Source organism: Camelina sativa, chromosome 8, assembly GCF_000633955.1.
Source record: "Camelina sativa cultivar DH55 chromosome 8, Cs, whole genome shotgun sequence".
Classification (NCBI taxonomy): domain Eukaryota; kingdom Viridiplantae; phylum Streptophyta; class Magnoliopsida; order Brassicales; family Brassicaceae; genus Camelina; species Camelina sativa.
In genome coordinates, this window is record NC_025692.1 from 24934258 (window position 1) to 24948792 (window position 14535).

The 14535-nt window shown below is 40.2% G+C and overlaps 2 protein-coding genes across 4 annotated transcripts; both read right to left on the reverse strand.

Moving 5' to 3' along the window:
* On the reverse strand, positions 194-4242 carry LOC104708467 (fasciclin-like arabinogalactan protein 17). 3 transcript variants are annotated; one of them, XM_019228948.1, is made up of 5 exons: positions 3186-4242; positions 2329-2525; positions 1348-1684; positions 651-768; positions 194-563 (listed from the first exon to the last, which is right to left on the reverse strand). In XM_019228948.1, the coding sequence occupies exons 1-4, from the start codon at positions 3955-3957 to the stop codon at positions 695-697; spliced, it is 1380 nt and encodes a 459-aa protein (XP_019084493.1). In that variant the 5' UTR covers positions 3958-4242; the 3' UTR covers positions 194-563; positions 651-694. The 3 variants fall into 3 exon arrangements, with proteins under 3 accessions (XP_019084493.1, XP_019084494.1, XP_010423345.1); XM_019228949.1 differs by having other exon boundaries at positions 2329-3171; positions 3832-4241; XM_010425043.2 differs by lacking the exon at positions 2329-2525 and having other exon boundaries at positions 1348-2278; positions 3583-4239.
* Positions 13304-14261, reverse strand: LOC104708468. The gene has a single exon (XM_010425044.2). The coding sequence runs from the start codon at positions 13864-13866 to the stop codon at positions 13393-13395; it is 474 nt and encodes a 157-aa protein (XP_010423346.1). The 5' UTR covers positions 13867-14261; the 3' UTR covers positions 13304-13392.

Consider the following 14535-nt stretch of genomic DNA (forward strand, 5'->3'; position numbering starts at 1 on the left):
GACCACAAAGACAGACAGCTAGGTTTGTGCTTTGTCCTCCAATAATCAATAAAACACAGCCATAGCCAACTCATTATCCACGTGATTAATTATTCTACCAAATATGTTTAGAATACATTCTCCCAAAGATAATAAAGTCAGAGTGAGAGACATTGTAATCATAGTGATGACTATAAATTTAATTATGATTCTCTTACCATACCAACTGGAATTATACTTTCCCTGTAGTAAAAGCCAAACAAAGGACTCCAAAACAACAAATCCTAAAGGTGAGAGAAAAAAAAGTCTTTGTTCTCCCTTTTTTTATTTATGGTACTCTCAATTCTCTCTCTCATACACCACCAAATTAATTAAAGAATGATTGATATATCTAATTACAGTATTCATAATCCAAAGACCAAACCAAAACACCCCCCAAAAATATATATTTAAGAAATGAAGAAAAATAGAACTCAACAAACCCACCATCCTTCTCCATTCCATAGAAGTTTGGTGTTTTTTGAAACGTTGTTGTTGGTCCTCTCTTCGTTTTCTATTCATCCAAGGCCAAACCCTTCAATCAGCTGTGCAAAGTGGAAATACATGAATTCCCGTTTACAACAGTAATCGCTTGAACGGATCAATGAACAATCGAATCGTAAGAAACAAACCTTTTTGAATGTGTTTACATCAATTCTTTGGCGGGTTTGAGAATTCACCGGCATTTGCTAAGGTAAGTGTCCTTGCCAAAAGCACCAAGCATGCTACATGCTACTTCCAACAATCTCCCTGTTTGTTTCAATCACAACAGTAACACCTTTATTAGGTCAAAGTCAATCACACACACACACTCTAATCTGTCCATAATTGTCACCTTAATTATAATAATATTCTAGATTTGTACTTTACAAACAGCTTTAAATAAAATACCCAATTTTTTTTACCTAACAAACATATTGAAGGTAGGAAACATGACAAGATGCTAATAGCCAGCTAGTTAATGGCTATGACCAAAACACACACAAAATAACAATAACTTAACCCTTCTTTGATTCTTGCTTGTGGTTTGATATCATTCAATAGTCTCATAAATTTTTACTTTCCTAACACGCCTCTAATCTACACCTCTTGCTCGTAATTGCAGCATCCGGAATCTATTCAGTTTGCTCGGCTAGACGCATCTAACATTCTTCGAACCCTAATCTTGTTCAAATTACTAGACTCATCTTACGTTCTTGGACCCTAACCTTGTTCTTACACACCCTAACATTCTCAAGATCTCATTGCTCATTCAAACTATACTAAAGACTACTGAAGTCAGATCAATCAAACACTAGACAAAAGACCAATAACAAAAAGAGAACATACCTCTTCTTGGCTGAACAACTTTCTTAACCGGTATCTTAACCGATTCAACGATCTCCTCCTCTTGAGGAAACAAAACACCATCAATCCCCTGAACCGAAATCCGACCGTCGGTATAAATATCAGGATCGAACAAATAAGCCGACCTCTCACCGTCACCAAACTTAACCGAACCATCAGCTTCCTTAGCCGCAACCTTGTGAGGAAAACGCAGCGTATCGAACTTAACCTTGCCAAATCTCCGAACAGAATTGTACATACTCTCCTCCGTCTGATACTCAGGGATAATATGGTAATACACAATCTGCTCCGGCGCTCCTGGCTCACTCAGCTGATCCGTCGTCAATTTCGCCATAGCTTCGTCGTTGGGAGCAAGAACCGTTAAAACATAGCCTTCTGACACCAACCGACCCATCTCCGTCGCGAGTGACGTCAGATTCACGAGAATGTCTGCCATCTCGTTGTATCCGCCGTAATGTAACAGTGTGTGGATGAAATCTTTGACTTGAGCTTCACCGTCGAAGTGGTGGTGCTTGCCTCCAGGTCCAGGAGCTGGCGCCGGAGCTAGAGACGGACCAGGAGCCATGGCGGATTGGATCGGAAGAGCCGGTGGAGATCCGGCGGGGACTGGAGCGGTTGGTTTCTTGAGACGGTTGGTTCTAGGGTCAACCTCCGGAGCACCTTCGGGTAAGACGGCGGAGATTGACTGGAGGCTACGGCGGCGATTGAAATCTTCTTGAACGGAGCGAGGGATGAGAAGCCGCTCGATCCCGTGGATCAATCCATCGGGTCGGGTCAAGTCATCGGGTCGGATAATCTCAGCTAAATCCACCATCTTCTTACCGTTTCCGTTGCTCAAGTGAACCTGATCGTTACCAAGCGTGTGGTGCTTGACCCGACCCGATTCTTCTGAGGGCCATTGGTCCGACCCGACCCGATTGGGTATAATGTGGAACATGAGGAGTGTTTGTAGAGATTTGAGANGGTCAATTTCGCCATAGCTTCGTCGTTGGGAGCCAGAACCGTTAAAACATAGCCTTCTGACACCAACCGACCCATCTCCGTCGCGAGTGACGTCAGATTCACGAGAATGTCTGCCATCTCGTTGTATCCGCCGTAATGTAACAGTGTGTGGATGAAATCTTTGACTTGAGCTTCACCGTCGAAGTGGTGGTGCTTGCCTCCAGGTCCAGGAGCTGGCGCCGGAGCTAGAGACGGACCAGGAGCCATGGCGGATTGGATCGGAAGAGCCGGTGGAGATCCGGCGGGGACTGGAGCGGTTGGTTTCTTGAGACGGTTGGTTCTAGGGTCAACCTCCGGAGCACCTTCGGGTAAGACGGCGGAGATTGACTGGAGGCTACGGCGGCGATTGAAATCTTCTTGAACGGAGCGAGGGATGAGAAGCCGCTCGATCCCGTGGATCAATCCATCGGGTCGGGTCAAGTCATCGGGTCGGATAATCTCAGCTAAATCCACCATCTTCTTACCGTTTCCGTTGCTCAAGTGAACCTGATCGTTACCAAGCGTGTGGTGCTTGACCCGACCCGATTCTTCTGAGGGCCATTGGTCCGACCCGACCCGATTGGGTATAATGTGGAACATGAGGAGTGTTTGTAGAGATTTGAGATTACCTGGCTGGAGCAAGAACCGCTTGAACTCAGGGTCAAGGTCACGCTCAAGAGCTTCATTGCGAGGGGCAAATATGGTAATATTGTGAAGACCAACGGCGTCTTCGAGTGTCTGAAGGAGAAGAGCTTTTTCGACGAGCTCAGCTAGCTCAGTGTAACGAGAGTCGAGAAGAGCTACGAGGACGGAGTTGGAGTTGATCTGACCNTGCTTGCCTCCAGGTCCAGGAGCTGGCGCCGGAGCTAGAGACGGACCAGGAGCCATGGCGGATTGGATCGGAAGAGCCGGTGGAGATCCGGCGGGGACTGGAGCGGTTGGTTTCTTGAGACGGTTGGTTCTAGGGTCAACCTCCGGAGCACCTTCGGGTAAGACGGCGGAGATTGACTGGAGGCTACGGCGGCGATTGAAATCTTCTTGAACGGAGCGAGGGATGAGAAGCCGCTCGATCCCGTGGATCAATCCATCGGGTCGGGTCAAGTCATCGGGTCGGATAATCTCAGCTAAATCCACCATCTTCTTACCGTTTCCGTTGCTCAAGTGAACCTGATCGTTACCAAGCGTGTGGTGCTTGACCCGACCCGATTCTTCTGAGGGCCATTGGTCCGACCCGACCCGATTGGGTATAATGTGGAACATGAGGAGTGTTTGTAGAGATTTGAGATTACCTGGCTGGAGCAAGAACCGCTTGAACTCAGGGTCAAGGTCACGCTCAAGAGCTTCATTGCGAGGGGCAAATATGGTAATATTGTGAAGACCAACGGCGTCTTCGAGTGTCTGAAGGAGAAGAGCTTTTTCGACGAGCTCAGCTAGCTCAGTGTAACGAGAGTCGAGAAGAGCTACGAGGACGGAGTTGGAGTTGATCTGACCTGACCCGGAAGAAAGATTCGTGTTCTTGGGTAATGCAGATGATGCGGTAGAGGAGATTAGGAAGAAAAAGAAGAGAAAGAGATGAATGACGGCGGAGCCACCATAGATGCGGCGATCCATGGAGCTCTCTCTGTAAGATCCGATTATCAGAAAGATGGAAGAATAAATTTTCTTTCTTTCTTTTTTTATGGTGAACACAAAAAAAGTAGACACAAAAAAAGTGACGTCTAGTGAAAATCAGAAGCGATTTTTTTTCGGGTCTGATTTTAGCACTGTTAAGCTTTGTTTTTTCGATGGCAGAAGTTCCGCCTTCTCCCCTTCCGCCGACTTCTCCAGATTTTTCTTCTCCTTTCTCTGGTTCTTTTTTACCGGTTCAGTTTCCTCATTTTGTCGATGCAGAGATATCAGATCTGTCTTCTTCTTCCTCTCTTCCGCAGCCAATTAATACTATTCCCTTTAAGAAAGGAGTTCTCGGAGCGGTTCCTTCTTCTCTGGTTAGAGACAATTCGTCTCTTCCTCCCTATCCCGGACAAGCTTCTTCGCCTGGTGTTACCGACTCAGGGTTTAATTGGGCAAAAAATCTTACTTCTTCGGGTAAGATTCCTGTTTCATCAGCTCCGATTTCTATGTCTACCTAAGGTCGCCCTCGGGTTAAAGTTTCAAATTCTATGTTTGAAAAAGGTGCAAAGCTTCATGAAAATTTTATTGTGGGCATCTTCTATGGAACGGCTCCATCTTATGGGAAGATTTAGGGTGTTTTAAACTTTCTGTGGGGTAAAGATAAAAGAGTCACAGTTCATAAACTGACCTCCAATGCTTTTCTATTCCATATCCCCTCTCCATCGTTAAGGAATAGGGTGCTGCAACATGAATTATGGCATGTAGGTGACTCTCTGTTCTTTGTCACGGTTTGGAAGTCAGAATTCAGTTTTAATCTTCCTTCATTAGTGAAAGCGCCAGTTTGGGCATCTATTAAGGATATCCCTTTTGATTTAATCACTCCAGAGGGTTTAAGTATCATTTGTAGGCCGTTGGGGCGAGCAGTGGATCATAAACCTTTCACTAGTGTCAACTCTGCCGAGGTAAAAGTAATTGTAGATCTTATGAAACCTCTTCCATCGGTGTTGGAAATAGAACGAGATGATGGACAGGTCTTGCTTCTTAATGTCTCTTACCCTTGGTTACCTCCTCTTTGTCCTCTTTGCAATGAAATTGGACATAAAGCTTCACTTTGTCCTACTGCTATTAATTCACATATGCAATCTTCTTTGGCTGGAAAAGAGAAGCAAACCCCTAAAGGACCTGGAAATAATGCTTCTTCATCAACTCATGTGGAAAAGCAACAGGTTTGGAAACCCGTGTCTGAAGGCCATGTTAAACAAGTTTCGACCCCTACTTCAGATTCTATGGTTCATGGAAAAGAAGATTTACCTACTTCCTCTCAGGTTATCAGAGCTCCCTCTGTTTCCGTTCCATCTGGGTTACCCCTTGCTCATGAATGTTCTTCTGTGGACTTGGATGTAGCTTCGACCAATTCTGTTCAGTTGCCTGAATTGGCCACCCCTAGTATTCTCTCCTCGCCTTTACTCTCAGTAGTTCAACCTTCTACTTCCATCTCAAACCCTTCTGAACTGTTATCAGTAGAGGAAAATGCTTTGGTCTTAGGTGAGATGTCTTCTTCGCTGGTTCTCTACGGTTCTTCTCCCTCTTCAGCCTCCTCCAAAGATAAGAAATCAAAGAGAAGAAGGTATGACCAAATCTCACCTGCTCAAGGTGGCGTTCTCTCCCTGCAAAGAGAGAAGCGTCACACTCCATAATTTGTTTATATGTCAGACATTTTTTTTGGAATGTGCGAGGTCTTAATGATTTTTCAAAGCATCGACCTCTTTATAACTGGTTCCGTAGTCGTCCTGTCACTTTTGGAGCTTTGTTGGAGACACATGTTAAAGAAGCTAGAAAGGATTTTATTATGTCAGTTCTTGGTTCAGAGTGGTCTCTTTTGTCTAATTACCAGTTCTCGGAGTTAGGAAAGATTTGGATCATTTTTCAAAGCTCCGACTAAAGCAACAGTTCTTTTTGTTGACCTTCAGTCAATTACTTGTGAGGTTTCTTTGGAGGATGGGTCAGTTCTTATTTACACAGCGGTTTATGCATCTACCAAGGAAGAGGAAAGGTAAAAGCTTTGGAGTTCACTTCATGATAGATACACATCTCTCTGTTTAGCAAACAAGCCGTGGATGATTAATGGGGATTTCAATGAGATTCTTAGTCCAGCAGAAACCTCAAATAATAATACGGTCAGCTCTACAAGAGGTATGCGTATGTTTGGAGACTGTTTAGCTGACTTAGGTCTCTTTGATCTTCCCTTTTGTGGACCTAAATTTTCTTGGACGAACAAAAGATCAGGAGATCCGATTGGGAAAAAACTAGATAGATGCTTGGTGAATAGTTGTTGGGTGCTAAGATTCCCTTTTAGTTTTTGTACCTTTCAAGCCCATGAGTTCTCTGATCATACACTTGGCCATATAAAGATCATCTCGCCTCCTCCGTCTTATGGTACTAGGCCATTTATTTTTTTTTCGCTTTTAACAAAGCATCCAAGTTTTCTGGATTCTGTTATGGAAGCTTGGACACATGTTGGTATATCAATTCTTACTCTTAAAGACTTCTGTTTCAAGCTGAAAATGATGAAAAAGCCTATAAAAGATTTGATGAAGAACAATTTAAGTGGCTTAGAAAAGAGAGTTGTTGAGGCTCACTCCAAGCTTAATGATCTTCAACTGTTAGTTTTGAATGTCCCTTCTCAGATCAATATTCAGAATGAAAAATTAGCTTTGGAGGGGTGGTTGCATCTTAGTCTTGCGGAGGAGAGTTTTTACAGACAAAAGTCTCATCTACAATGGTTGGGTGAAGGTGACTTTAATAATTCTTTTTTCCATAATGTTACTACGGCTAGGAATGCTAGAAATGCCATCAAATTTCTGTTGAAACCGGATGGATCTTTCACTTCATCTCTCCAAGAAACTCATGATCTAGCTATCGGCTATTTTGCTGGGATCCTACGTTCAGTTAGAGGCAGATTTTGTCCTGATTTACCTGAGCTCCTTAGTTCTTTAATCCATACAACTTGTTCGATTGAGCAGCAATCTTCTCTCTCCTCTCCTTTCTCTGCTGAAGCTATAAGAGCTTGTCTTCTCAAGTTGCCTCTCAATAAAACACCAGGACCAGATGGATTTCCTGTAGAGTTCTTCAAGACTACATGGTCTATTATTGGGCAGGAATTAACATTGAGTGTACTCCAGTTCTTTCATGATTCCTTTATCCCAACTGCCTTAAATTCCACATCTCTTATCCTAGTTCCAAAGAGGCCATGGGCTGTTGAATTGAAGGACTTCAGACCCATCTCTTGTCTTAATACGGTTTACAAGCTCATATCTCGTCTCTTGTTAGACAAATTAAATAGTCTGCTTCCTGACCTTATACTTCCAAACCAAACCGCATTTGTAAAAGACATGCTTATAATAGAGAATGTGCTTCTTGCTTCAGAAATTATGCAAGGTTATCATCTTAATTCTGGTGGAGAAAGAATCACACTCAANCTCTAGCTATCGGCTATTTTGCTGGGATCCTACGTTCAGTTAGACGCAGATTTTGTCCTGATTTACCTGAGCTCCTTAGTTCTTTAATCCATACAACTTGTTCGATTGAGCAGCAATCTTCTCTCTCCTCTCCTTTCTCTGCTGAAGCTATAAGAGCTTGTCTTCTCAAGTTGCCTCTCAATAAAACACCAGGACCAGATGGATTTCCTGTAGAGTTCTTCAAGACTACATGGTCTATTATTGGGCAGGAATTAACATTGAGTGTGCTCCAGTTCTTTCATGATTCCTTTATCCCAACTGCCTTAAATTCCACATCTCTTATCCTAGTTCCAAAGAGGCCAGGGGCTGTTGAATTGAAGGACTTCAGACCCATCTCTTGTCTTAATACGGTTTACAAGCTCATATCTCGTCTCTTGTTAGACAGATTAAATAGTCTGCTTCCTGACCTTATACTTCCAAACCAAACCGCATTTGTAAAGGACATGCTTATAATAGAGAATGTGCTTCTTGCTTCAGAAGTTATGCAAGGTTATCATCTTAATTCTGGTGGAGAAAGAATCACACTCAAAGTTGACATCTCAAAAGCTTTTGATTCAGTTAGATGGGACTTTCTTCTTGATTCTCTTCAGGCTTATAAGGTTCCTCTTATTTTCATTAACTGGATCAGAGCTTGTGTGTGTTCTCCGTCTTTCAGTATTAGTATCAATGGAGTTACTTCAGGCTTTTCTTTAAAGGAAGGACGGGTCTGCGCCAAGGGGATCCTTTATCCCCAATTCTGTTCGTTATGATAATGAATGTGTTATCCTTAATGTTGAATAAACTGCTCTAGAAGGATCTTTCAAGTACCACTCTGGGTGTGAGGACCTTCAGCTTATTCATCTATGTTTTGCTGATGATTTATTAATTTTCTTAGAGGGATCAGAGCATTCTTTGAACGGAGTTATGTATGTTCTTGCAAAATTTGAGGAAATCTCTGGTTTGACAATGAATATTGAGAAAACCTCCTTGTTTTGTTCCGGTGTAAGTGAGAATAACTTGAACCGGTTAAAGACTGTTTTTAATTTGACTTCTTCCACTCTTCCAGTCCGGTACTTAGGTCTTTCCCTATGTTCCAAAAAGCTTTCAGTGAAAGATTATGATCCTTTGCTATCTCAAATTCGGAAGAAACTGAATGGTTGGACTCATAAGTTTCTGAGTTTGGCTGGTAGGTTAACTCTCTTATCTTCAGTTATCCCCGGAATTATAGGTTTTTGGACTAGTGCGTTCTTCCTCCCTAAGAAGGTTATTAGAAAAATTAACAGTCTTTGCAGCTCCTTCCTTTGGCATGGAAAGGTAGACACTCCCTCAGGTGCTAAAGTGTCTTGGTTTAACATTTGCTTCCCTAAGTTAGAAGGTGGACTTGGTTTGAGGCACATTAGTAGTTGGAACGAAACATGTGCTTTGAAACTTCTTTGGATGCTGTTTTTTAGAGCTGGTTCTTTTTGGGTGGCCTGGATAAAAAGTAGGTATCTTTCTACATCTCCTTTATGGGCACTCAATGAAAAGAATGCTTCTTACTCTTGGAACTTCAGAAAATTACTTAAGCTTCGTTCCAAAGCTCTTAAATTTCTCAGCATCCATATTGGAAATGGTGATTCTACTTTCTTTTGGTGGGACCTATGGACTCCTTTTGGATCTCTCTACCATTTCCTTGGTTCAGATGGGCCTAATCACTTAGGGATCCCTTTGTTTTCAACTGTCGCTGAATTGAGAAATGAGAATGGATGGTCTCTTCCTAGTGCCAGATCAGAGAGACAAGTTCTTCTCCACGCTTTTATCTCTACCATTACTATGTCATCAGCAAGTGATATTCCAGTCTGGGCAATAAACGGTATAAAATAATCTTTCTCTTCTAAAGCTGTGTGGAATGTTGTTAGGTTTTCGAATCAAGTAAAATATTGGGCCCCTCTTGTGTGGCACAAAGCTGTCATTCCAAAGCATGCTATAAACTCATGGCTATTTATACTGAATCGCAACCCAACTCTTGATCGTTTGTCTACTTGGGGAGTAGATATTGAGTTAGATTGTCTTCTTTGTGGTTTGGCACCTGAATCTCGAAATCACCTTTTTTNATTTTTTCGAATGTGCCTTTTCGGTTGAAGTGTGGAGTTTGATACAAAGACTTAAGATATCATCTCCTCCTCTTCTTTGGGACCAGATCCTCCTTTGGATGCTAACAGTTTCAGCATCAAAGCATACAAAACTTGCTCTCCTTCAAGGTTGGCAGTGTACAATCTATGAACTGTGGAGAGAGAGAAATCGGCGATTTCATGAAGGTCTTTCGGTCTCTCCAGTTTCAGTAGCAACTAGCATCATCTCCACCATAAATAACAAATGTAGTTTTATGTTGTAATTGGGCTTGAAGCGGAGGATGTCTCTTCTTCAATGTTGGTTGTATTAAGTTTCTTGACAAGCTTTTAGCTCTGCTTTTTTCTTTGGTCTTTGTTTGTTTTTAATCGTTGTTACTAGTTCTCGTTCTTTTTTCTTTGCTTGTATTAGTTATATTATGTAAACTTGATCTTTTATATAATTATGAAAACCTTTTAACAAAAAAAATGGTGAAAGAGTTTACTTTTTTTTTTCCTATTTTTTTTTTTCTATTTCTTGAAGTGTCGGCGATGGCAAGTGGAAGTGTTAAGAGAGAGAGAGATGTGAGTTTGGTTATGTGTCTATGTTGTGTAGTAGTATTGGGGTTTTTTCGACTTTTCGAACCAGCCTGGTGATGGGACCACCCCGAAAGAAAAAGATTTATAATTGTTGCTGACTTTGGATGTTTTCTCACCTTCTCGACTCGGCTCGGCCTTGGCTTGTAGTTGTACTTCTTCCTCTAAGGCTCTAAACCCTTTTATTTTTTTTTGTTGCTGGAAAAAGTTATGTGTGATTTTGGTATAGGGAATGAATGAAGTGTGTGATTGATATACTTAACTTGAAAGTGAAATTAGGGGAGAAGGGGGGAAAGGTGAAAAAGGAGGCATGTGACTGTTTTGAGTTGGAAGCAAAAAGAAGGAAGCCGAAGAACGCGTGGCTTCAAAAGGAAGCTGTCGGTTTGCTACGTAAACATATATATCCCCTATGTATGTAGGTTTGTGAATGTGAATTGTGTAATGACGACCATCAACGAATAACTTACTTCCACGCCCCATCTTTGCGCGTAAGAGTCACGCCACTAAACTAGCGTTTCGTTTTTTCTCTCTCTTTTCTTTTTGTCGTCTAGCATTTTTACTGGAGGAGCGAGTATCTTGCTATCTTTTATGGGCTCAATTTGGGCCTTTTGGTCCATTTATCTTCTTCTTTCGTTATAGCTCCGATGATTTTTTTTTTTCTTTTTTTTTGTTAACCCAGGAACTTGGTAAGTTTTTCTTTTTGACATATATACGTATTTGGAGTTTGGGATCGCATATGTAAGGGATCAATCATAGTGTTTTAAGTTTGGGATAGCCATATATCATATATGTACGGAATTCACAAATGCGTATCATCCTTTCTAAAGCAGATGATATTGTAGTCCTTAATTAGAGTTAATGTGTTTTGCAAAATAAACATTTTCTAGTGACTCGTGACAGTAAATTACAGTTGAATGAACAAACAAAAGTGGAGTGACACTTCAAAATGACTATGGATCACGTAAAGCCTATAAAGATCTTCTCGCTCTCCACAACAAAAATATTAACAAGTCTCCTTTCTTATAAAAACAACTAGTTACGTTCCATCTTCAACATTAAGTTTTTCAAGTGAGCTCATAAAATCTCTTCATCTTTTTATATGTTTCCACCTCTACAGCTCACAATATTGCAGTTTAGGTCATGGAAAATCCTCGACCCAACATATATAGAATCAACCGCTTTTCATATTTTCTCCTGATTTTTCAAACTTTACGACATGTTATCATGCTTTATACTGTAACTTGAGCAAATACAATTTTGGGGATGACACCACATTGTCATTTTAATAGTATCCAGACCTTGGCTTTCTAGTTATAGCACAGGGTTGGTTGTCTTTGTACGGCGAGAAAATTGTTTTGAAAGAAATTAAGATTTGAACATCAAGTTCTAAGTACTTAACATGTCTATGGGGCTATAATGAGATGGAATTAATGATTAAAAAACCACCACATTGATAGATATATGAGGTAACACTACTCATTGTCTATTAACATTTTTTTTTTTTTTAAAGGTACTCGATCTTTACCCACCGGCCACATCTACAAAAAAAAAACTAAAAAAAATAAATAAATCACAGTTGTGAAATAGTACAAAAATAAGAAATGAGTAATATATAAAGTCCAAAGTTGCTTATATATACAGCTATCACAAAGTTTCCATTGGTTTAGGTTTGCTTAAAGTATGATTTTTTTTTTTTAACCTTAATGTTAAGACAAGGTGCATGGGATTCAACGCATAGCAAAAATTCATGGAGAATTGTCTTATCACAGCTGCATTTTCATGTGTAAAGACAATTGAAACTAAACAAATTTGTATTTATAAATAGAGATAAAAGAGGAAATAAAAGAAGAGTCAATAAATATGGAGATGAAAAGTAGTGGTGTGGTAGGAACTCTGTGAAATCAATGAAGGTCCCCACACACACACACAACAGAAGAAAAGGGTAAAGAAAGAAAAGGACAGTTTACACGAAGAGTCACACTGTACTCTGGCCTCACATGAAACCCTAATAACTTAACTTTATTCACTTCTTTTTCACTCAATGTCCTTTATTATTTCACCACCTGACTCAGTGACCCTCTCTCTCTCTCTCTCCCTCAAGCCCTATCCTGTCACACCTATACGTAGTAGCTATACCAGCTATATTCCATATCCCACGCTTCTTCCGAATCTAGTACTGGATCCTTCTCTTTATATGATCCCAACTAAACCACGTCTTAATCAAATACACTTTCAATACCATATCCCAACAAAACTAGCTAATCTCTCAAATATTTATGTTTTGTGTGTTTTAGTTAATGGTATTAGCTTTATTTCTAATGTCGAAATCACTGTTTTCTTCACAGTGTTTGATCCTTCTTAGACTGTTCATTATGGCATGTTTGCCACGTTCCAAACTCAATAGTATGTCTTTTCTCCACTTCCTCACTAAAGCAAGCTAACTAAAACTCTTTATTTTGTTTTCATTGCATTATCAAATACTAGTATCAGTATATGTGAATTCATAGATTATTGTGTAACCTAGAAGTGCACACACGACTACGTACGTTTCCAAAACTTTTGATCAAACACGGTTTACTTAGTCCATGAATCTATAATAAGATTCACGCATCATGAACATGCTACACGTAATCTTATTTTATTCTGGTTATTTTAATGTTAATCATCATACAAAATATAGCTTTGCTTTCGAGTTTTGAGTGTGATTTGACTTGTAATTATTAGTTTTCGTATCTCCAAAAAAAGTGGTCTACAAAGTCTTGTTGGAATAGAGATGTTCACCTAGTGGACGGTCTACTTTGTACGGATAAACATAATTAACCTCGTCCAAGGAAAGCTATCCATCTCCAACAACAAAGTTTTATTTTTTTCAATCATCATCTCAGTATATAGATTCCATTTCCAAATGCTTATTCCTCTTCAAAAATAACGAAGTTTTCAAAGTTGATTCCTCTGTCCGTCAAGTTTTGTAACCTTCTAATAATAATAGTCAAAGTTTGGTTTCGGTTTAAACAATACATATATAATTCTGTCTCATTTGAAACGTGAACTAATAATGATAACATAATCTATATCATCAAATTCATAATTCTGCAACATTTGTAAAGTCACAAATCCAAAAAAAGATTGATTGAAAAAAAGCTTATAGACAAATTGAAACGACACATCATTGCTATCAACATTGATCACATTTGGGTTTTACAATTAACAAATCTACAAGAATAGTAAAAAAAAAAACCCTCACCCGGGGCCCCTTAATGAGGCGACGTCGTTTCAGGTCGTGAAAGGCTTCGCCAGAAACCTCCACTGTGAAATCTGTTCCACATCTCCTTCTCCAATGCAATCACAGCTTCATCATCATCTAAACCGTCCTCGTCGTCGTCGTCGTCTTTGCTCTCTAATGGATGAACAGCGAAATGCGAACTCCCTACTTTACCCAGCTTCCTCTGATCGCAATCTCCTCCACTCTCCGAAAGCTCTTTTTTCGCTAACCTTCTCCGTCGCATACGGCGGATTGCGCGGCGGCAGATCCCTCGAGGGACCTTGTAAAAAGCGAGAACGACGAGGTTCACGACGCTGCAAGGAGCGCAAAGACATAAGGCGGCGAAACTCGCCGTCGTACCCCCGCAACACTCAGCCGTCGTGGATCCTCCGCAACATAACGACGGCGTCGAGAGACTTCGACGGAGACTCGGTTGTTTCCGGCTGTTAGAAGTCGACGGATCCATTTTATTTCGAATCACAAATCAAAATCAAGAACACGAATCTATCGAATTCGATTCTCCCTTCTTCGTCTTGTGGTATCACCAATTCGTCATTACAAAATCGATTTTTTCCGAGAGAATCGCCAAGAAAATGTAAATCTCTGGAGAATGTGAAAAGGTCTGTGACTGTAGAGTGAGAGAGAGAGCGTACGGATGATATTATTATTGAGGTTCTTATTACTCTTTTTTTTTTTTTTTTTTTTTTAACGTTTCAAACGCTTAAAGATTAAAAAAAAGCGAAAGTTATAAAGTCAGAGAAATGTGTTTATGTTTCGGTTACGTTCTCTCTGGTCTTACTACTAGTAGTAGTAGAAGATGATGAGACGAGCCATGAATCAATCATATATTTATACACTCCAAATTTCCTCTGTGTGTTTTTTTTTCAATTTTAATTTTGATTAATAATATTCCACTTAATTTGTTCTTATTTTAATCTTATATGTTAAAGAATAATACTCAACTTATATTACTAGATTAGGATTTTAAAAAAAAATCTACTTTTTATATCTTATCTCTTTTTTTCTTTGACTAATCATTAAATTTAGGATAAGAAAATATCTTGACCATTGGATAATTATCACACTAGCTCTTTTCTTCTTACTAGCACTTACATATATATATATAAATATCTTT